At 44.7% G+C, this 24,517-nt stretch overlaps 1 protein-coding gene across 3 annotated transcripts in view; it reads right to left on the bottom strand.

Annotated features, from left to right (window-relative positions):
• Nucleotides 1-24,517, bottom strand: part of MYO10 (myosin X) — a 214,272-nt gene that overhangs the window by 100,647 nt on the left and 89,108 nt on the right. For all 3 annotated transcript variants that reach the window (XM_082453666.1, XM_082453665.1, XM_082453667.1), the window contains 2 exons: nucleotides 18,807-18,965; nucleotides 3,652-3,839 (listed from right to left, as the gene is read on the bottom strand). In XM_082453666.1, the coding sequence (XP_082309792.1) occupies nucleotides 3,652-3,839; nucleotides 18,807-18,965 (347 nt within the window). The remainder of the gene's footprint in view (nucleotides 1-3,651; nucleotides 3,840-18,806; nucleotides 18,966-24,517) is intronic.

The following is a 24,517-nucleotide window of genomic DNA, read 5'->3' as shown; positions in this document are numbered from 1 at the left end:
TCATGATCACATGTCACTTTCTCTGAGATATATTTTCGATTCCTTGCTGAGCATCTATTGCCATCTTCTCTGAACAACCATGTACACATTTCTATTTTAGCATTAGGCAGGCTGTATTGAAATTACTTATTTACATCAGTTTCTTCCCATCAAAGCAAAAGTTCCTAAAGGGCAGTGATTGGGTCTTTTCTTTTTTAACAAGGTAAACTACCATTTGATATGAGTGTGTGGCACGCCCCATGCCTTATTCTGGCTGGTGCCCTTCTGACACAGGATGCAAGTTTTGGTCACTATTCCAATTCAATTATTTCTAAAATACTACTAGAATAGAAAAAGACCAAACACCCTATTATTATTCCAGAATATAAAAGACATAGTTAAGGAAAAAAATCACTCCAATTTTGGAAAACCAAAACTTCTGCCAAGCAAGCAGAGGTCCTAAACCAACAGTTGTTCCGCCCACCCATCCTTTGATTGACAGCTGTTGGATGTTGGCCCTTCTATCAGACACTGTCCTGGGCAATGAGTTGCACAGATGAATTAACCACAGGCCTTGCCGACACTACATTAAAAGTTCATATATACTGAAAAGAGAAAAACAGACTAAACAAAATAGACTAAACTCTGCCTGCCCCAAATTGATATTAACTTAAAATGTACTAGGTCAACCAAGATCAAAATCTGACCTTGTCAGTTAGATTTAAAAAAAGCTCATGGAAGTTTTAAACATATATTTATATTTTAGAAACTATAATAGCATAAGCATTGGCTTAAACGTACACAAGAAGGGTAAAATAAAACTGGAGCTTGAGAGAGAGAAACTCTTGAAAGTGAGACCAACAAAAAAGGCTTGGACTAGAATCCACGAGACTAGCAGTGACACAGGCTCGTAAAGTGAGAGAAAAACTGATCTACGTGGTCCCTGCCTAATTCCAAATAGGCTTACTTTCTGGTTTCATAGGTAATTAGCATCAAAGTTTTGAAAGTAGTAACATGTTGTAGCCACCAGGGGGCAGATCATGCCTGAGGAAATCTAAATAGGGCTACTGTACCCTACAATTTCTATTTTTATACTCAATTTTCTCTTAATTCCCACAGCCCCAAGCCCCACTAAAAAACTGCAAGAGGTCTATTAAAAACCAAAACACATTTTAATGAGAAATCTATTCTTAAAGGCGCTGTTTCCTGAGTTACTTTAGATAAATACAGTTACTCTTTTCACATCAGCATTACACAATGAGAGCTTTCTGTCTGGGGTCCCCTCTTCCTTCTCCCTCCCAGCTAGCCCCGCCTTCTTTTTAAATACCATAGTCTTTGGCAGGAACATGCCAACCCCTTTCCGTTTTATTACACACCCATATATATGCACGATGATCTCATTTGATTTTTCACTTTCTTCCCAAACTGCTCTGTCTAGCAAGTGATATATGAGTCATGCTCTCATTTTTTTCCACTGAAAGTAATAAACACAGCCAATTATCGATGGCAAATATTTAGGTACCTAAGTGTGGAAAACAACTTGATCTTCCTAAAATAGATTAAACTCTTTCTGTTAATCTTATCAAACTATATTCTGTATGCTGAAATAGAGATCTTAAATTCTAACTCCTGAACTTCAGTGAAGTCATCTAAAAGAGCCCACAAATAATGCTTCTAGTCATAAGGCAAGTTAATTAATTGGGAAGGTGACTCTTAAAAGCTCTGTTTTTATACTAAGCGTTAGCTTCATTTTTGATTAACTGCAAGTTACAATGATTCATATTTACTGAAATGGATAAATGGACAGTCCCTCTATCCAAGTTGTTTCTACAGCCCATGAGCACCGTTAAGGTAATAAAGAGGAGAGAATGTATCTGCCCAGGTGCTTCCCTTCCCTTAAAGAAAGTAGCTGATAGAGGGAGGCAGGGAGAGACAATATGAACGTGTTCTACCTTGCACATTCATATAATTCTGATTTATTACAAACGAAGGACCCCAGAACAAGAGTAATGGGTAAATATTGCCAACAAGAAGAACACAGTCCCTGAAAGGAGCTGTGTGCGTGGCACCTACAGGCATCATGACAGCGCCTGTGTCAGAGACGAGCGATGCCTGGAAAGTCCACGGCACAGCGTCCAAACGCATCGGAAATGTTGCCCGTTATTTCTCATCCATCTTCAATCAGACGCCACGTAGGACAGTGTGAGCACCTCCCAAATGCCCTCCTTTCTCTCTCCTGGAGTTTCAAGGAGGGGCCTCCTCTGGCATGTGTACCCCCCACTCCCTCCCCAAAGGAGATGGTTTCTCTAGCAGGTGAACTGGCGGGAAGGGCTGGCCAGCTCCTCCCCATCTGGGAACTGGTTTCGACAGTGGTCCTGGCCACCAGTTACCTCTCTGTACCCCGACCAGGTGGGCCAGTCTGTCTGCAATTCGGGGCTCCCGATTGGCTGGGAGTCTAAAGCTGACATACGGCACTCCATCTGCCTCCCGCACCTTACTTCCAACTGGGTCGGAAATCCGGGGGCAGAGGGGGGGGTCTTATGTGCCATCCTCCCCCAATCCAAACACCCCTTCCCGCCCCCTTGAAATAATAATAACTGTTTCGCCACAAGTTGGGAAAGAAGATTTTGACATCTGTTTTCGATGGCTTTCTAGCCCCATCAGCAGTTTTAGTAACACTGTCGGGTCTCAGTAACAGCCGAGCTCCATGAATGAGTGCCCAGAAGGACACATGAGTGAAGGGCTTGGACGTTCCATGGCACTCAGCACGTCTGCTTTGGATCTCATCCGGGGGTGTTCTGATCATCACTAGAACATGATTCCAGTACAAATAACAGGAGCCAATAGGATGTCACCAGAATGCAGGCGATAAGACCTATTTGAATTACTCAGTAAAAATTAAATATCTTTTTCCTACTGTATAGCACAGGGAACGATACTCAATATCCTGTAATAAACCATAATGGAAAAGAAAATAAAAAAAAGAATGTCTATACGTGTATAACTGAGTCACAGTGCTGTACAGCAGAGGTGGGCACAGCATTGTAAATCAGCTACACTTCAATCAATCAATCAATCAATCAAATATCTTTAAAGTAATAAACTCTATTGATATTTTTTTTAGGAAGTTCCTAGCAGTAAGTGTTTGGAGAGTGAGGCGTCTGGCAGTTTATTTTAATAAATGAGTAAGACTTGGCTGAAACAGATGTCAAGACCCTTTTCCCTCAGCACCCCCCTACAAAAAATTAATTGAAATAAGCATGCCTTTCTATCATTCCCTCAACATATAACATAGTAAGTCCCACTTCTGTGGCTAATTCAAAGGTCAACTTTAGGAACACCCAATTAAAATCATTAAAAATTCTTAAATTTGGGAGATTCTAGGGTAATCTTCTCATACTGGCAAAAACCAAAACCTTGCTCCAACAGACAAGCATTCTGATGAGTGCCCTAGAATATATAAAACAGTTTAAATTTGGAAGAACTATGCAATGTTTCCATAAGTCAATAGAAGGACCATGCCTGACCACTGGAATAAACCAAAGAATAACTCGTGTCTTTTGGAAGCTGTAGTTGTCGGGCTATTCAAAAGGGAAAACTCCATCCGAGAAACCTGGGGGTTGATGTGCTAATAAGCGGGCTCCGTGCCTGTGGTGGTTGCTGGCTGGTTACCTGATGAGGACGCACTGGTTGTCGTGGCGCTTCCACAGGCAGCGGTAGCACTCGTTGGCGATGGCGAAGACGTGCGGGGGCAGCTCGCCCAGGTGGCACCTGCTGTAGCGCTCCATGGCGTCCCGTGAGTACAGGCCGGCGATGGTCTTGTAGGGGTTCACAGAGGTGATGATGGAGCCGATGTAGGTCTGCGAGGGCAGGGGGTGGGGAGACAGGGACCCGGGTTACAGGTGGCACTCGGGGCTGGGGTGGGGCGGGGAGTGGGTGGGCACAGGATCTCACCGCCACCCACGCTGGGGCAGAGATAGAAGCAGCTCAGCACGGCTCCACGCCCGGAGGGGAAGAGATGCCACCTCTCACACCAGAGCCGCTGTCTGAGCTTTACCAGAACCCGCCGAGTGTACGTTAAGGGGACCAGTGACTCCTGATCCCCACTCACACATTTTTCCTTTACCTTTGGGGACAGATCTTGTGCAAAGGAATGAAGCCATTTCAAAGAGCACTGCAGTGAAAGGTAAACAAGAGAGAGGATGGTGACACAGTGAGGCCCAAATCCCTGTTCCCCAGTGACCTCCTGACCCCGATCTTCATCAGGTGGCTATTAGGAAACGGCAGGATTAAAGAAATAAGAGAAACAGGGCGGGGTGGTGGATGAAGAGTTACTGCTTAATGGGTACAGGGTTTCTGTCTGGGATGGTGAGAAAGTTCTGGAGGTAGACAGTGGTTATGGTTGCACAACAAATGCAAATGTATTTAGTACACTGAATTGTACACTGAAAAATAGTCAAAATGGTAAATTTTCTGTGACATATCTTTAACTTTTAAAAAGTAACAAGACCATTTTGAAAGCACTAGGTATTCTTTCAGTAATCTCAAACACCGCGTGAAGTGCCATGTAACTTACCTGGAAAATAGCTGACCGGCAATCTTATCTTTACTGGAACCAAATCCAGGCCAGAAATTAAGCAAAATCTTCAGAGTAGCAAAACAGAGGCTACAGAGTTATTAAAGCAAAATGCCTCATGCCTCCTCCATATGGACATAAACTACTCACTTGTCCTTCTTCAAGAAAGGCTAACGAAGTTTGATTGTCAGACACAAGTGAAGCAGCAGATGAGAAGGGGTGGGGGTAGGACCCTGCAGCCACCACCACCTACCTGCCAGCTTCTGTGGTGTACACACTGCACCACGGGCTTGATGGAGAGCTATGGGCTGATTCTGCCCCCTCCCCCAATTCATGCATTGAAGCCCTAACCCCCAGTACCTCCAAATGCAAGTATATCTGTAGACAGGACCTTTAAAGAGTTGATTAAATTAAAATGAGGCTGTTCAGGTGGGCCCTAATACTGTCCTTATATGAAGACAGAATTTGGATACACCAAGAAACACTGGGGACGTATGTATGTGCACAGGAAGACTATGTGAAGAAACAGGAAGAAGGCGGCCGTCTGCAAGCCAAGGAAGGAGCCCTCAGGAGAAACCAACCCTGCTGACACCTTGATCTCAAACTTTTGAGCCTCCAGAGCTGGGAGAAAATAAATGTCTGTTGTTTCAGCCAGCCAGTCGGTGGTCTTCTGTCATGGCAGCCCGAGCAGACTAATACACAGGGCCTGACCCTTTCGCCACTCACAATAACCCTAGCAGGTTCATGGTGTTATTACACCTACTTTTCAGGGGAGGAAATTGAGGCAGAGTGATAAAATTTTGCATTTGGCCACACAGCCAGTAAGTGGTAGAGGTGAGACGTGAATGCAGGCAACCTAATTCCAGAGCCTTCTCTTCACATTCACCGGCAGGGGGTGGCAACACAGCAGAGCACAAGAAAAGCAAGAAACACTGGACAGAAAGTCTAAACATCCTGAGTGCATCTGTAGCACATTATAGCAATTTGTAACCATTTATATTCACAGTGACTGCCAGGAACATCAAGTATCGTGTGTCCCGTCTTAACTGTTTTCAAATGTAAGGAGGTCTATAACATGTTTTGGAAATATTTTGAACCAAAACAAGGTTAAAAAGGTCAAAGAGTTATTACTATATGACCCAACAATTCTACTCTTAGGTATGTACCCAAAAGAATTAAAAACAGGTACTCCAACAAATACACAGAAGCATCATTCGCAAGAGCATGAAGGTGGACACAACCCAAATGCCCATCATCAGACAGATGGGTAAACAAGATGCGGTACACTTCCACACACTGGAGTATTATGCAGTTGTGCAAAGGAATGAAGTACTGATACAGGCTACAATGTAGATGAACCTTGAAAACATGACACTAAGTCAAAGAAGCCAGACACAAATGTTCACACATCTAGAGCAGGTAAATCCATAGAGACAGAAAGCTTGGTGGTAGTTACCATGGGCAGAGGGGAGGGTGGGGCGAGGCAGGACTGGGGCGTGACTGCTTTGCAGGTACAAGGTTTCCATCTGGGTGATGAGAACATTTTGGAACTAGACAGAGGTGCTGGTTGTACAACACTGAATGTACTAAATGCCACTGAATTTACTTTAAAGTGGTTAGTTTTCTGTTATGTAAATTTCACTACAATTTAAAAAAAATTAAAAGACATGGAGCTTTCATGTATGAATGTTCAGGTCTTTGGAAACCTCCACCCTCTAGAGAGGCCACTTTCCCCCGTCATAGCACCATGGGGAGGATGTGGCCAGAAAGAAAGGTGGAAGCTTTTTCCTCTGGGGAAGGAAAGGGTCCTACTTCTAAAGGAGAGCAGAGAACCAACCGCATGGTTCCCTGGAGGATGCCAGACACCCTCTATCAACGCCTTGGCCACAGGTCCTGGTGGCTTCTTTTCCATCGACTGTTTGCACAGGTGAGGCAGGCAGGTACGTGATGCTTGAGGCTCTGGGTGTCTGGCCCCTTCCTCTGGTTGGTCTAGAACGTCAGGCCTATTTCTACCTTTCCAGTAGCTGTATGCATTATTATTTTTATTCTGTGAAATATCAAGACTGTCCATTTTCCTGTGAAACATGTTCTTTTTCCTACTTTGGCGGAAGTCAAGACAGTCAGTGCCGTCCCTCTTTATACAGATAGGTAGGCGTGCTGCCGATCCCCTTTCTCAGCTACAAGTGAAACAGAAGAGCCACAGTCAGGGCGTCAACTTGACTATTAAAGTTAAGTAATGTTAGAAGAGTAACCCATCATGAACGTACCTTTTTAAGAAAATAACATGCCTAAATCGTGAAGATTTTTGCACTCCCCATTCATAACATGTGTGTATGGTGGTCGTAAAATTCTGAGATGAGACTTTTTAAAAATGTATTGATTCACTCATGAAAAACCTCATAACCTTTTACTAAAAGCTTTCCTTTGAAAGTGATTATTTTGGTCAAAACCTCATAGGCATGCTACCCCTTCCTGGTTGGGGAACTAGTCTCCCAGCATGGCTTAAGGCCGGGGTCCCCCAGCCCCGGGCTGTGGACCGACACCGGTCTGCAGCCTGTTAGGAACCGGGCTGCACAGCAGGAGGTGAGCAGCGGGGAAGCTTCACGTGCCGCTCCCCATCACTCACATTACCGCCTGCACCATCACCCCCCCATCCCCGTCCGCGGAAAAACTGTCTTCCACGAAACCGGTCCCCAGTGCCAAAAAGGTTGGGGACTGCTGGCTTAAGGTATCACTCACCCTGACAGCGTGGATGACGTGGATTTCGTACGGGGGCAGGACACCCAAGGCTTGTCAGCAAAAATGAAGACAGAACATCCGCAATGGTCCTAACGCCTAGTTTCGCTTTTGAGTAATTCACATTGCACTTGGCCCAATGAAGTAGCTGGAAGGTGTTTCAGAAGGACAGTGTGGTCGGTGGTGTGGCAGTTACAGATGACACACGTCTGCCTCGTACCCAGTCCCCGGTGATTCCAGAGGAATGAAGCCGGCCTCTCTGAACAGCAGACGGTCAGCACTGAGGCAGCTCCCAGGGTGGCAAGGATTCTGCTGGCGGTCCCGCCGGGTGGACCCCCTAAAGCATCACGAACCTTCCCAGACCGAGGCCGGTCACCGCCGTGCAGTGGGAGCTGGCCCGTGAGCTGATGCCCAGCCAGTGTCTCTGGCTCAAAAATCATTCCAACACGTCTAAAGACCGTTCCACTGTTGAGTCGCCGTCTTATATAATTTGTAGCTGACAGTAACTTCAACCAATGCACTCACATGTGCCAACAGGGACAGCAAAAAACCGGACTGAATTTGAGCCCAAACTCAATAATCTGATATCTCTCCTTTAAAAAAAAAAAAAAAACAAACTAAAGAATACATAAAATGTGTGTTTGGCTGGTATGGAGAAAGAATCCAATTTTTTAATAGTTATTTTTTAAGATTATAGGAAACCTTGCCTCATTTAGAGTTAAAAATGTCTCCTACTGTAAGCACCTCCACTTAGTTCCAGACATAAATTAGGCTCTTAAAACACGAATGCACATGTTTTACTGTTTCACCTTCTCACTAATGACCTGAGTCATTTCTTAACAGGCTTGTCACCAGATTTCAAATGACAATGAAGCCTACAGGTTTCCAAAACAACTTTACTGACATTTCAGAACTGTGGGACACAGAGGACAATCTGACCTACCCAGACACACTGTCGCACACCCTCATTTGCTCCGACATAACCTTGACCTGCGGGCAGCGCAGAGGCCACGCGTCTGCCTCTTCTGACAGAGGAAGGAACAGAGCCAGTGAGTGAGGGCGAGGGCAGGATCCTGGATCCTGGTTGTGGGGTGCTGCCCTCGGGTCTGTGATGACGCCCTTCCTCACTCACCCGTGTACAGCATGGAATCGTCCCAGACTCTCCAGAGCCACGTCACCAGTGGCCACTGTCTCCATGTGCTGTACACCCCACTTTCAATTAACTCTAGAATCAACCCCCTTTTTCTCCATCTCTGCCGCCCTGGCCTCACTTGCTCAGATGTCCCCGAAAGCCTCCTTCCCCACTGATCTCCCACTCGGTCTTGCATGTTCAATCCCAGCTCCACGTGTGACAAATGAACATCTGAAAACAAAAACTCTCCTGCATAAAACTCTTCAAATAGCTCCCACAATCTTCAGGGCCGACCCACAGGAATATTCAGGAAGAGAGTCTGAGCGCCCAAGTCCTAATGAATTATCCTCCTGACAGTTACAGGAGTGGGGACCGCTTCAGCTACGTAACTCACTGAGTTTTCACTGTTTGTGCCCATATTCGTGCCAAAGGGTACTTCTGAATCTCCCTAAAAGGAATGTGTAAAACAACATGGCAGCAAAAGTCACTGTTCCTATTGGTTTATTCAAATTAGGTGAAATGGTTGAGGTCCATCAGCAAAAATAATTACAGCCGGGGCACCTTTATCTTCTCTCCCCCTACTCTGAACATACCACTCTGCATGGATTATTTTGTCATTAAAACAAAGGCTGCATGGGTAAGAGATTTGCGGAATAATAAAGAAAGTTCAACATGTAATGTAAGTAAATATGGAAACTGGGAATGGAGGGGGTAGAAGAGCCGAGCTGTAAGTTAAGTACCAAGTGAGGCAAAGACACAATGCAGTAAGAAATCCTAAGAGTTGTGAGACAACAGTGTGTTCCATGCTCGTACCATTGGTCACTCTCTAAAAAGGTATTTTTTATTACTGCCCCCCAAACCACCATGATAACGCCATGCACTTTGGGACTCTGGATACGTGCAACTCTCAAACACCAGGAGGGGCCAGGTGCTGGTTTCCTCATACTGGATTCCAAATTCCACGAGAATAAATCTCCTGGTCATTTTAATGGCTTTTCAGAAATAGAAAGTATATTCTCTTTTCAAGCACGTAAAAATTTTTTTCTAGTCAGAAAAGTTCCACACAACTCACCAAAAAAATACATTTCCTTGTCCATTTTAATAACCTGGAACAACTGCAGTGCCTATTGCTATGAAACATTGGGAGAAATGCGCTGCATTGCTTCAGTGCAGAATCTACCAATTCAAGGTTTTCAAAAGGCGTAAGGGTATAATACCTATATCTAGTCCCCCACCAAAAACAATTGAGTATAACTAAGAACACTAAAAGTGACCCAGTGGCCTCAGATGCACTCTGCTGGTAGAAACGGAGGATTCATGTTACTGTTGGGAAGTCACTATTCCAACACAGGAAGAAATGATGGACACAGCAAGGTTTGGTCAAGTCAGAAGACTTGAAGTCCTCACCCTGGACCTACCTTCCCTGGTACACTGCTGAACCCCTCTAGGCTCGAGGTTCCAATCAGTAATAATAATACGTCCTCTGTTACCCCACCCGATTACCATGTGAAAGTATTACATAAGTCACAGGTATGTATTATAGTTTTTGTTAATGAAAACAAAACTACAATGGCTTTTCATCATGTGGGTCTGAAAAGCTGGATGGAGATCAAGTAATCTGAAATGTACTAGGGAAACTGGTTCAAGTCAGTGCCACAACTCTTCTAAAGGGAAGGACTTGTTAAGAAGTGGGAACCGGGCTTCCCTGGTGGCGCGGTGGTTAAGAATCCACCTGCCAATGCAGGGGACACAGGTTCGAACCCTGGGCCGGGAAGATCCCACATGCCATGGAGCAACTAAGCCCGTGCGCCACAACTACCGAGCCTACGCTCTAGAGCCCGTGAGCCACAACTACTGAGCTCGTGTGCCACAACTACTGAAGCCCGCACGCCTAGAGCCCATGCTCCTCAACTAGAGAAGCCACTGCAATGAGAAGCCTGTGTACCACAACGAAGAGTAGCCCCCGCTCGCCACAACCAGAGAAAAGTCCACGTGCAGCAACGAAGACCCAATGCAGCCAAAAATAAAAAAAAAAAATTAAAAACAAAAAAAAGTGGGAACCACTAGCTAGATTTACTCCCCACCCACCATTCTCCTCTTTCCTTCTCTCTCGATCATCACAGCTAAACATAGCCATGACTTACTTCCCCAGATCTCTATCTTGAATGCAGCTTCAGTTTTAAATTGCAGATCTGTATAGTCAACGGCCTGCGTGGGCATCTCCACTTGGATGCCCCTAAGCCCAAACTCAACACGGACAAGGCTGAGCTCCCCCAACACCTGCCTCTTCTCACACAGTCACATCTTCACAGATGGCACCATGGTCTACCCAAACGGTTGATCCAGAAACCCAGCAGTCATCCTATAAAAGTCAGCAAACTGTCCGCCCCCAAACCCAATCAAACACCTAGATTCTGCCTCTTAGTATGTTTCATATTCCAGCTGCCCCAGGATTGGTTTGGAACCCCATCATTTCCCATCTGGTTTGCTGGTCACCTCTCCTCCTAGACCAGTTATACCCGCTGGACTCATCCATCACCTGCAGCCAGACTGAGTTTTCCCAAAACTCACCTTTGACACTGTCCCCTACCAGCCTTCATAAATGAATTCAAGGTCACTAGCTCACACACAGTGCCCTTCTTCACCTGCTCTTGACCACCTTGCCAGCCAGCTGCACGCAACCTTCACTGCAGCATCTTGCATGTCCTGCAGCTGGACGAATGCACCACGTTATCTGAAATCTGTGCTCGTGCTCATCTTCTGCCAGGAACGAGCCACCCTCCCTCTTGGATGAATTCCTCTAGGAATTCCTTCAAAATTCGGCACAATTAGTGCCTCAGCTGCAAATTATTTTCTGACCCCCCCGTACCTCTTCCTGCGATGCTCATTCTTTGTGTTCCCAGCACTTTTATCACACTCATTGTCACCCTGAGCTACTGTCAAAGATTTGCTGTGTCTGCCTTCATCAATAAGCTAGGAGGTCCTGGTGGGACAGTGCCTTTCATTTATTCACTCTTTCAAGAAACAATTACCATGAGCAAGATGAATTTGGCATCCTTGGAGTCTCACACACAGCCTGGCACACAGGCAGGGCTGAATGAACATAGATATATTAGGGGCACACAAATTCACTGCCAAGCCACCAAACAGGTTCCTGTTTTAACTGCATTCTCGTGCTCTACAGCCACCTTCTCCCTAACAAAATTACTTGCCATCCTTGTCCAATTAAACAATTAAAACCGTTAAGCGTGCAAGTTAGTTGAAAAGAAAACTTGATCACAACCGATAAATCAAGATGTTACTAAATTCAAGCTCTTATATTTAGAAATGACATTTTCATTTAATTTGAGTGAATTTCTGACTCATATTCCCTCCTTGTTGAAAGGAATCTGACCCAAAAGAGGCAGGAAAGGGGAAAAAAAATTAACAAAAACAAAGTTCTTAATTGCCACCATCATGTGCCGATGTAGAAATGGCAACTCAAGAGCATAAATGTTTGGTCAAGTTTAAAAATACACAGAGTCAGACAGATGGTTACAATCATCTTTTGGCAACACCAGTCTTGATTTCATGTGAAAAAAAAAAAAAAACACCCTGACAAACCACACTGTATTCAGCTGTTCCTGGTATGAGACAAATGCCAAGCCTGCTCGGTCTTCGGGCCATCCATGAGAGGCGCGCTGTTACTTGACACTGGCTTTGGAAAGGGACAGAAAACAACCCCCAAAAATGTTCTCTGGGAAGACTGAACTCAAGGAAATGAATCTCAGCTTTAGATTTGCAGGCCTGCAACAGTGAACTCCACAGCCTGCCCTGCCCGGCGTGAACACTGCGGGCAGCCCAGGTGAACTCACTTGCGATCCACACGTCGTCTTCAACTGGCTGCTGCCTGCCAACACCTTTTGCAGGCTTCGAAGTTAATTCAGGAACAACATGAAACACATTTACAGATTCGGTCTGGAAGGCCACCTAACCAGAGGAGTGTATTTTTGAAACACCTAAAAATACATGAGCTGTGAAGCGTCTTCTGTGCTTACACCAGCAGTTATCTATAGACACAGCCCCACTTCTTCAAATGGGCTCGTTTGACTCTCAGCTCTGCCCCGTTTGTCCGGCAAGACCAACAAACGAACCCATGAGGTGGGTGGAAGAGAGCAGGGCTTCCTCTGGAGCCTCCCCGAGCCCATAATTGCAGCCGAACCCCAAGGCTCCCTGCGGCCTCACCCTGATGTGTTTCCAGCCGTTCCTTAGAGGCTGGGAGAGGAGGCTCGCCCATGCAACTAACCCAGAGCAGGATGAACCTTATGACGGAGACAGCGTGTTTCTCTTCCACTGGGCAGAAAACAAAACTGCCACACCACGGCGCCAGGCCGCCTGCTCCTCCACTGTGGACCCGGAGCTGACAGTCAGTACAACAGAAGCCTCAGCTGCTCTGGGCCACGTGGTGCATAGACGCTGGGTACAGAATCTGAAATGATCCGGGCTCCAGAGAATACAGTGCAACAGGCGTCCAGAACCCAGCCCGTCTCGCCCACTCTCCTCTCCTGGCGGAGCTGCCAGCACTGCACTCAGGGCCATCAGGGCCATCAGGGCCCGACAAGGCTGGGCGTCATCACCGCCAGCCCTGCTCCTTCACCTCCTCCGCCACACGTCTCATATCTAGTTTCCTCTCGCTCACTGCCATCTCTACCCTGGTCCAAAACCCTCATCTCTACACCTCTGAATTATTGCCACACTCTCCCAGCCGATCTACCCTCTATAGACTATACCACATCACTTCCCTATCAACCCTTCTAAATTTTTTCTCAGGGAAATTCTCTCTTCAAAAGCCTTTAACAAGGACAGTGTAGCCTCTTTATCACCAAGCCCAAACGCTGCTGCCTAGCTTTAAGTAAGGTAGCGTTTTTAGCATGACTGACATCTTGGGCCAGATAACTCTTTGTGGTGGGGCCGTCCTGCACACCTTGGGATGTTTAGCAGATGCCTGGCCTCTACCTACGAGGTACCATCAGCATCTCTAGCTACGGCAACCGGAAATGCCTCCAGAAAGTGCCAAATATCCCCTGGGGGTCACATCGCCTGGTTGAGAACCACTGCTTTTAAAGGTGTCCTGACTCCAGCCTACCTATCCCACTAATTATTAGATGTTCCCCAACACACACCAGATTCCATCAGCAAAGGAACCTTCTCCCAGTTTAGTGAGGCCATCGCACCAAATGCACTCTCATCTCTCCACCTTCATGGATGGCGTCTCACTAGCCTTTCCTCCTGATCAACTCTCATCCCTCCTTTGCAGTATCATTACTGCCGCCCCCTCCACAGGGCTCTTCACGGCCAGCTCCGGCTTTCTCACCCACCTATTTATTCCCTCTCCCCATCTCTTATCTCTCTGTACGACACATACCCCTCCTCTCCGAGTCTTTAGGGACTTACAGGTGTGGGTACTTGTGCCCACCAGGTCTCATCAATGGTGGGGAGAGACACAGGAGGGTGGGACTCACGGGACCCTCTCCAAGGTGCCAGGAAGCTCACAGATAAGAGGCTCAGGGTGGAAGTCTGGGTGGGGTCCCAGGTCGGGAGCTGAAGTGTTGGGCAGAGTTCTCATCTGGGAAGTCGCCAGAGGATGAGAAAAGCTGACAAGGTGGAGTGTTAGACATGAGAGACTGGCTTTCTAGGAAGGGAATCCAGTATTAGGGCATGAGGCAGGGGCTCATGCAATGCAAAGAGCAGAGCTGCTCTAACCGGGTGTCAGAGCCAAACAGGACCAGTGGCAAGGCTGGAGTCATGGAGATCTACAGACACGGAGGTCTGCACAGCCTCTGTGCCTGGAAGGAGCAGCGCCAAGTTCCAGGCAGGAACTTTCCAAATAAAGACCTGGTGGTATTAGATGAGAAAGATGGGGAGAGAGGTACAAAGGTCAGCAAAGTTCCTAAAGTGCTTTCACTTGCCATTTTATTGTAAAACAGCCCTGTCAGATGGGGGGGTGGTTATGATATCTGACCTTTAAAAAACTTTTAATTGCCGTAGAAAAATTAAATGGTTACTACAGAGCCCAAGAGGAGGTGAGTAGAGAAAAGTGGGCTCAACTTTGGTTTGTCTACTGAGTGCTTTACCCCTTCATAGCTCTCTACCCACATTTGAACGGAGGATGCTAAAGGCTAAAAGAAATATTTTACTGGGGTCTGGTAGTGTCCTCAGACAATAAGGGTGGCCCTCAAGGAGAAAATGAGTTAATGGTCCTTCTTAGCACAAAACAACAGTCTCCCCTACCTGGAGGTGGGTCTGCTTACCAGCAACCTGTGCTGCTCAGACCAGAAAGCCGACAAATAACGCAAGATCCAGAGTGGTGGGGGAGAGACCAGGAGTCCCTTCTCAGTAACAGGACTCAAAGGAGGGCGCCTATGGCAGGCAGAGTCACATACCACTCTCCGCCCCACCAAGATGTCCACCTAATTCCCAGAACCTGAGACTACGTGATGCTGCAGGCAAAGGGACTCTGAAGATACGTTCAAGTTGTAAGCTCTGAGACTACCTGATGCTGCAGGCAAAGGGACTCTGAAGATACGTTCAAGTTGTAAGCTCTGAGACTGGGGATTATCCAGGTGAACCTAATCTAATTGCACGAATCTTTAAAACCTGAGAACCTTTCTTGGCTGCAGTCAGAGATGAGGAGAAAGGAGGAAGAGATTTGAAGCATGAGGACTAGATCCAGGGTTGCTGCCTTTGAATGTGAAGGAAGGGGGCCTCTAGCAGCTCGGAATCAGCAGACAGCCAGCAAGAAAATGAGGACCTCAGTCCTACAACCACAAGGAGCTGAACTCTGCCAACACCACGTAACAGCAGGAAACTGACCCTCCCCTAGAGGCTCCAGAAAGGAACGCCATCATGCCCACACCTGGATTTTAGTCTGGTGAGACCCCTTCAGACTGACCTACAGAACTGTAAGAAAATTCCTTTCTGTTAAGTTGGCACAGTTATGGTAATTTGTTAAGCCAGCAAAAGAAAACTAATACAGCACCTCTGTTATAAGTCAAGTCATTTTTTCCCTCTTTTAAAGATATGGACAAGCATCACTCAGAGCTGGGATAAGAGGTGAAAAGGCTGTGCTTTCCTCAAAGGTGGTGGTTTTGTCTCGATGGGGCAGAGTCTGATAGGTACCAGCACCCACTGCAAACAGCTTCAGCAATGAAAATCGGTATGGCTGCTATATGGATAATAATACAATTATCTAGGTCCTGAAAGGAAGGCATATAAGGGTATAATTAACTGAACTGAGCTGTAAACTGAATGTACAAAAAATCCTGTGTTTTTCCCCTCAAAGGAGAGGGAAAAGGTCTTCATCCCAGGAAAAAAGACCAATATCCTATTCACGTGGTTTACTGGGCAATTTAAGCTGTCAGGTTTACAACATCATCATGGTGGGGCTGGGGAACAGACTTTTAAAAGGCTCTGCCTCTTAAGCCTCTTCGGTAGTTTTTTTCCCGCTAATTGACTTACTTTTTCTTGACTACTAAATGTGTAACAAGAACTTGCATCTACAGACAGAAGAATATGAGTTCTGAAATAGTCACCTGTAAAAGACAGATACCAATAGAGAAATTTTAAATCTAGCTTCACCTTTATCATCAACTATGTTACTTCTAATATGAATGGCATTTGTTTTACAGACATTTATAGCACCACTGCCAGGTGCCTTGCACTGTCCTTGGCTCAAGAAAGACAAAATAGGTCCTTGACCAACCGAGCAAGGAAACTGCTGTGTAAACAAAGTTACATGGCAGTGTCAAATACTTAATGCTAATAACGCAGGCATGGTACACGGTTCCCTGGACACCAGTAGAGGTGGAAAGGAGGCGGTTTCTGAGATGCAAACAGAGGGGAGTAAATGCACGTGTGTTCTGCGAGCACGTGCACAGAATGGAATACACAGCCATTTTTACATAAATGTGTATGAATGCTACCTTTTCTGAAGAACATATGGAAAATGCCATAATGTACGGACGTAACATAAGCGCAGCCAGTCAGAGGACTAAAACGCGACTGAATTTCTCTAGGCAGGGCTGTTTGAAGACATTTGGCAAACATTAAGTCAATCTGGCAAAAATGACACTTTTCCAATCTAAAAAGAAGGCAAATAAACATCCTTTCTTTAAAGCTGAGGAAAATTTCGCATTAAACCCACAAATATCTAATGCCTCCTCTTTCCCAATTCTCCTCTCCTGGTCTAAGGGAGGATAAATTAGAGGAACCCCAATACTGAGAGGGCCTTGAGTCTCAGCACCTGCTAGCTATTGGAAAGGCTGATACTGTTATTCATCATAATCACAGGCATACTGCCAAAATTAAACATTAACTCCTAAAGAACAAAAATTACTAAAACATCAAGGGTTTTTACAGTATTAAAATTTGGTGTTTTTTAAAAAAAACTGTATGAATTTGAATGTGACTTGAAAAATAAACATCTATAAGCAGTTGCCCAGTTTATTATAAAGACTAACAGGAAGATGGAAAAGAGAAAATCTGCAGGTCAATCATTCTTGACAGATAAAGTACTTTATGTACTTTAATGTCAAAAAGGAATTATTATAAAAGTGATTTTTAGATATTACTTTTATAAGATAAGCACAGTCACACTTCATAACAATTAAGGGGAAAATGTGCACGACTGCCTTTTATATACAAGGACATGCCTCCACTCAAAATAGCAATCCCACAAATAAGACGGGTTCCCTGGAACCCAAATATCCCCCTTGATGGAACCTTCATACACTGGGCTTTTTTGGTTTTGTTTTATTTATTTATTTATTTTTGGCTGCGCTGGGTCTTCGTTGCTGCTAGGGGGCCCTCTCCAGCTGTGGCGAGCGGGGGCCACTCCTCGCCGCTGTGCGTGGGCTTCTCATTGCAGGGGCCCCTCCTGCTGTGGAGCACGGGCTCTAGGCGTGCGGGCTTCAGTAGTTGTGGCTTGCGGGCTCAGTAGTTGTGGCTCGCGGGCTCTAGAGTGCAGGCTCAGCAGTCGTGGCGCACGGGCCCAGCTGCTCCGCAGCATGTGGGATCCTCCCAGACCAGGGCTCGAACCCATGTCCCCTGCATTGGCAGGCAGATTCTTAACCACTGGCGCCACCAGGGAAGCCCGGAACCTTCATACACTGTTGATGGGAATGTAAATTGGTACAGCCACTGTAGAAAACAGTATGGTGGTTTCTCAAATAAAAAAACAACTAAAAATAGAACTACCATATGACCCAGCAATTCCACTCCTGGGTATATAATCTCAAAAAAACAAAAACACTAATTCGAAAAGATACGTGCACCCCAATGTTCATAGCATTATTTACAACTGCCAAGATATGGAGGCAACCTAAGTGTCCATCAACAGATGAATGGATAAAGAGGATGTGGTACATACATACTTACAATGGAAAACTACTCAGACATAAAAAGGAATGAAATTTTACCATCTGCAGCAACATGGATGGACTTGGAGGGCATTATGCTAAGTGAAATAAGTCAGAGAGAGAAAGACAAATACTGTATGATATCACTTATATGTGGAATCTAAAAAATACGACAAACAAGTGAATATAACATAAAAGAAGCAGACTCACAGATATAGAGAACTAGTGGTTACCAGTGAGGAGGGGGTAAGAGGCAATATAGGGGTGGGGGGAGTGGGAGGTACAAACTATTGGGTGTAAGGTAGGCTCAAGGATGTACTGTACAACACGGGGAACGCAGCCAATATTTTGTGATAACCGTAAATGGAAAGTAACCTTTAAAAACCATATAAAAATAATAAATAAATATCCCCCTAGATGGGCTCCAGAGCCAGAAAAAAAAAGTGAAAATCCATAAAAGGAGACAAATCAAGAAAATGAGCAAAAATGCTTGAGCTCTGCTTGTTTGCAAAGCCACATTTTCCCCCAGCCCTTAATTGAGGAAGTCAAACCACTCTGCGTGACTTCTTTATGAAACAGAACACTTACGAAGAGAATGCACTCACAAGAAGAAAGAGGTCACGTTACCCTTCGATATAAAGTCACCCCCCTCATAAAGTCGAGGCAATCAACATGAGAACATGATTTATGGATCCAGTCTCTAATTTGGCAAAACACCTGAAAACATAATTTTACTTAGATTAACTAGAGGTTCTCTAAAGGAAATACTCTCTGAAGACAAAAATAAACATTGACTCAAGCTGGAGGGATTTGGGTAACTTCCCTGGCGGTCCAGTGGTTAAGACTCCACGCTTCCACTGCAGGGGGTGTGGGCTCGATCCCTGGTCGGGGAACTGAGATCCCGCATGCCGCACTGCATGACCAAAAAAAAAAAAAAAAAAAAAACCGAACTGCAGGGATTTTTTTAGGGCATGAAAGTGGAACTTACATAGATTTGGTTTCTCCTGTAGCGCTGGTACAGGTTATGCATGATGGCACCTCCGTGGAGCTCAGTCAAGGTGGCCATGTCATCCACGCCCTCCTCATCCATGGGGTCCATAGCCATCACCTTCTGGTGTGTAATTGTGCTCTGCTTGTATGTGAATACCTGATGGGGGGGAATGAATTCAACGGTTTAGTTATCAGCGATGAACGGTTTCCACAGACGTTTCCCCAACTTACGATACGACCTCAGTACAGTACCAGCAAAAAGATCCAGAATCCACCAGCAAAAAACAGACTGCAGAGAACTCTTTCATTTCCTTTATGCCACCTACCTATTTTTAAAGGTAGCAATTATTTTGAAAATTGACATTAGATGTTCCTAAAAGACATGAATAGTTCAAGCACTAAACATCCTTTGGGAATCACAGAAATGATAAATTTTCAGTTCACTTTTCTACCACTGATACAAAGCAGTAACAGTTAAGAAGCTGGCTGACCAAGCTTTCAGAAAGTAATTTGATTTCACTATATAATATATTCAAAGGACTATGTGATATATTTCAAAGCTTCCTAATAAAGCCCTTCAATTTAAGTGTTACATAAATTCACCATATAGTCTGTACATTTGTTCAGACATTGGAACACATCTCCTCAGGAATGTCTGAAAAATATCCTTGGACACGATCCCCTCTCAGCTGAGATATACAGCATTCACGTGATCTTTAGGCAAAACAAAGCCTCTCAAATGTAAAATACAATCGGTTTGCCTGCTTGACAGCCTGTCTTCCTTTAAATTCCAAACACCAGTGATGAGTGCTGCATACGTGTCGTAGCGTGTACACAAGACAACTCTGATACTGTAGCACTGATCACAGAATGTGCATGTATTTCTAAAATCTACACAGGGCTCTGTTATTACCACTGGTTAGGTAGAGGATGAATCACATCCAGTCAGCTCCATCCACTGACCAGTTTGACCAGTTTTACAAACTCCTGTACATAAAACAATCATTCAGCGATGGAGGCTACCTCCTATTTATTCATTGTATACTTTTACTATATTCATCCTTAAAATACAAACACCAAGATGTGAAAGCAAGATGTAAATAACACGAAAAATGCAGTCTTCATAAGCACACGTGCTCACGTGTGCACATACACACAACTTTTTCGAATACTATCTGCAGGTTGGGGAACTCTATTTTAAAATATCAACCAGTTGCCTTCATGGCAACAAACGGTATGTTACTGCAAAAGGGAAGGACACACTAAGAAAGGCAGAAGTACCAACCCAATGGCTTCCATAAGCCACGAAAAGTGGCATGTTTTATTTTTCCAGAGAAAAATGAAAACTTCAGCCGTGGCGTTTCTGCCACATGAACCACAAGAGTCAGTCAAAACCAGTCCTGAGAAACTGCTTGAGGCCAGGGCAGACCCCAGACATCTCTTCTGAGGCCCAGCCACTTTCTCCAGCTGCCTCCTGGGCCCAGACATCCGCCAGGAGATGTGTGGTCCCCTCCTCCCGGCCAGGGGGCCACTGTGCCACGTAAGCGCCCCACAGGGTAGGACAGGCCTGTGGCCACTGAGGCAGTGCGTGCAACGTGGGCTGTGCCACAGCCAGGATAACTAGGTATTAGAGAAAAATGCGCAGGACATTCCAGAGTGTAGGAACACTTAGGACACCAGCCCTTCACTTTAACTCATCAACACCATGGAAGAAAATTAAAGAAACAGATTTAGGCTGAGAGTAGCCTGGAAACTGCCAGAAGTGAACGGCTGAAACTCCCTGCCCTTCCCCAGCTCGCTCTATGCCTATGGGGCCAATCCAGGCAGGTTTTCCAGAAACACTACAACTGAGCAGTGTACTTGGGTTTTTCCGCTACGGTGACCGTGAGGCTACCCATGGCCAGCTGAGGGGTGCAAAGCAGTGTCGTGTCACCCTCTGCACCCAGCACCAGGAGGACCTCTTCCCCCTGCCGGCTCAGCGCTCCTGCCAACACGAGGGCAAGGCCGTTACACAAGTTCCCCAGGACAATTTTCTTGTAGGGAAGACGACAGGGCACCAGCACAACTGTCTCCTGCTCAAGCCCCTGCAGACTCACTCCACATCAGCAAGTCCTTCCCAGAGGGAACCCTTCTTCTACTAATCGTCTCTGAGTATACTGAGAATTGCAGAATTTGAGGATAGAAATAATTTAGAATATTACAATTGTTGTCTGTATTTCTAGTGATTCTGCTTTTTGGAAATAACCATACACACCCTACAACTGACACTAAAGATTTACATAACGACTAAATACTTATGTCATATGTAAACATTTCATTGTCTTTTTTAACGCTCTGGGAACAGCAAGACAATGGGTGAGTCCAAGTAAGCAGCTCACAGCTGGGCACCTGGTCTCTGAAAAAATGGCTAAAACTGTAAATAGAGTCCCCATCTTTGTACATTTGACTTCCTCGTATGTTTTTAGGCACACACAGATGTGGGCACGTGGCCATTCCAGGAGTGGGAAAATCAAGAGAACTAGCATTATTCCTTCTCCTGACCTCAGGGAGACAGAATCATGATGGAAGATAACAGTTACGAAAACAAGAGGCTGTGAACAGAAAAGACAGAACCATCATGCCAAGACAGAGGCCTGCAGCTGCTCGAAACAGTGATTATTTCAAAGAAAAATGGGATAGTAGAGAAAATGTATTTGTGAAGGAAAGGCAGAGAGAACCAGCCATTCAGTGATGGGTTAATATTTGTAAAGATTTTACAGTGGTGCCTGGCACATTGATAAGTGTCTGATAAATTAACGAAGAAAATCCATACATTCAAGCAAATATTTACTGGTATGTTCTAAGCATCGGGAATTCAGCTTACATTCCAGTAAAGGGAAGGAAAAAACAGAAATGGACAAGTAAATATATAGCATCGTGCAGATGGTGATGAATATCTATGAAGACATAAATGAGTGTAAGGTGATTAAGCACCCAGAGGGGTTACTTTATGTTAAGTGTTTGAGGATACCTCACTGATCACGTAACATCAAAGTAGGAACACTAAGGAAGTAAGGAATGGAAACAGCCCCCTGCATTCACTGTGTTAAAGCACATTGGTTGAATAAACACCTAATTTGGAAATATTTCAAAGGATTAATAAGACTCACAATCTTATTCAAGAATTTTTAAGGAGAGCCCCCCAAACTACTAACAGTCATTCCTAGGAAACAACGAACAGCGTACTAGCTGCACAAGATAATCCCTAAACAGCAAAAAAGAAAATTCTAGGTTTAAAGAATGGAATTCTTTCTACAGGAAATTTTTGGAAACAAACAACAGCCAAAACACAATAACAAAATGAATTCCTCAAAACCCAACTCAAAATAAACTGAGTGACTTTGACGGGGCATATACTAGAAGAAAGGTGGTATGGTTAAGAAAAGGAGCAAAATATAGACGATTAATAGACAGGAGATCAATTTAGAAAAAATGGGGCCTCAGAACAAATAGCTCCTGTTATAGAAATACAAGCCACTGGTCACAAGACAGACTGGATTAAGTGTGGGAGCAGAACAAAGGCCACCAATCAACACAACTGGAAAAACAACTCAGAGAAGGTTTGCCCAACGCTGGGTCCACTTCTGTATGAAAAAATGAAAAGGCATGAAGTCAATTAATTAGATTAAAAAAACAGCTGAGCCATTATCAATCCCCTTTTATTTTAATCTTAGGATAGTACAAATATGGCAAGAAACCTCCATCACGCTTACATCAGAGTTTTTATTGTCTATAGTGATATACACAGATTTCCCTTATTACAATTCGTTAGGAACCCCCAGTCATAAAAATGTAACTTTTCTGATTAAAGAGAAAGAAAAAAAAAACCCCAAAAAACCCTCATCATGTCCTCTCCTGCTGGACGGATGGAATAGAGGGTGTTCTCGATCTGGGCAACTTCATCCCCCGTGAGCCTGGCGTTTCTTCTAGAGCAGTTCTCAATTTTGCCCCCCAGGGCGCAGTTGGCAAGTTTTGTAAACATTTTTGGTTGTCACAACTGTGGGAGGGGAAAGGATGCTGGCATCCAGTCAGTAAAGGCCAGGAATGCTGCTATAAACATCAAAGAATTATCCAGCCCAAATGTCAGGAAGCCAAGGTAGAGATACCCCAGTCTAGGAATGCCCTGGTATGCCATCCAACCAGATGTCTAGGTACATACCAGGAAAAATTGATGAGTCAGCCAATGCCATAAGCAAAACCTTTCATAAAATAAAGACAGATCTTTTGGAAACAATTTTAAAAATAAAAACATTTAATAGAGGTAAATCAAAGGTCAGCACGACAATATTATATAATTTAGTTTTTGATTCGTATTTGACCCAAGTTAGGAAGGGTGATGGTGATAAAGATGATGATGGTTACTAGGCAATGGGGTTTGCTTATATTTTTTATTATTTTCTTCTTTCTTAAATTTTTATTGGAGTATAGTTTATTTACAATGCTGTATTAGTTTCAGGTGTATAGCAAAGTAAATCTGTTATACATACACATATATCCACTCTTCTTTAGATTCTTTTCCCATATAGGCCATTACAGCGTACTGAGTAGAGTTCCCCGTGCTCCACAGTAGGTTCTTATCAGTTATTTATTCTATATATAGCAGTGTGTATATGTCAATCCCAATCTTCCAATTTACCCCTCCCCCCCTTACCCTCTGGTAACCATAAGTTTATTTTCTACATCTGCAACTCTATTTCTGTTTTGTAGAGTTACAGATGTTATTATTTGCTAATTGTACTACATTATAGTCAGACAATATGGTCCACACTATTTCCATCTCTGTCTCCCTGACCCAGGGTTCTTGTACCTGCTGTTCTGGGCCACTGACATCCCATTACTCTCCTCCTTGACGTCTCCGCCCAAATGTTACCCTATCAGAAGGCACCAGGGGTCTTGTCTGAAAGACACCCTGCCACCTTCCTCCTTATTCTATCACGTGTGCTGTCTTCATAGCTCCTATGACGGTTTGTAGTCACTTATCTAACCTATTGTCTTCCTCGTTTCAAAACCATCTCACCCCCAACTCTGAAACCTCTGGTCAGTATCTTTCAACTCTCTGGACCACAACCTACAGGGGAAAATGTGTTTCACACTGTAAACTACCATACGCAGAGTTTCATACGAGTTTCGTAAAACACCACCATGTTTGGTGCATCCCAATATTTTCTATTTCTTTTAAATGTCACTTGTGACCCTCTGAACCGACTTCACACCTCACTATCGTGAAAACTCAGTTTGAAAACTCTACAAAGGCAGGAAGCATGCCTATCTTGTTCCTCAGTGCCCAGCCTTGGTCCACGATACAGACTCAATAAATACTGAATAAATGATCCTGGCCTTCAAAATGGGTATAACATACAAGGAGAAGCAGAGTTGGGTCATGACCAAAACGTGGCCTTGGAGTCAGATCTGGCTGGACTCCGTTTTCCTAGATCTATGCTTTTATAGGTCAGGAACAATGAGCCAGGCACTTAACTTCCCTGGCCCATGATTTTCCCCACTGATAAAAAAAAATGATGATAATCATCCTTACTCATAGAATTACTGTGAAAACTACAGCACATAATGTAAGTAAAAGTCACAGCAATTGGCACCAACGAGGGCTTAGTAAAAGGGAGCAACTCCTATAAGGGGGTCATGGTGCAAGGAACAACGCAGAACATTCTCTAA

This window comes from Balaenoptera physalus (genome assembly GCF_965194825.1).
Source record: "Balaenoptera physalus genome assembly, chromosome: 3".
NCBI lineage: Eukaryota > Metazoa > Chordata > Mammalia > Artiodactyla > Balaenopteridae > Balaenoptera > Balaenoptera physalus.
Note: the sequence above shows the minus strand (reverse complement) of the source record. Positions and strands in the feature narration are given on the sequence as shown.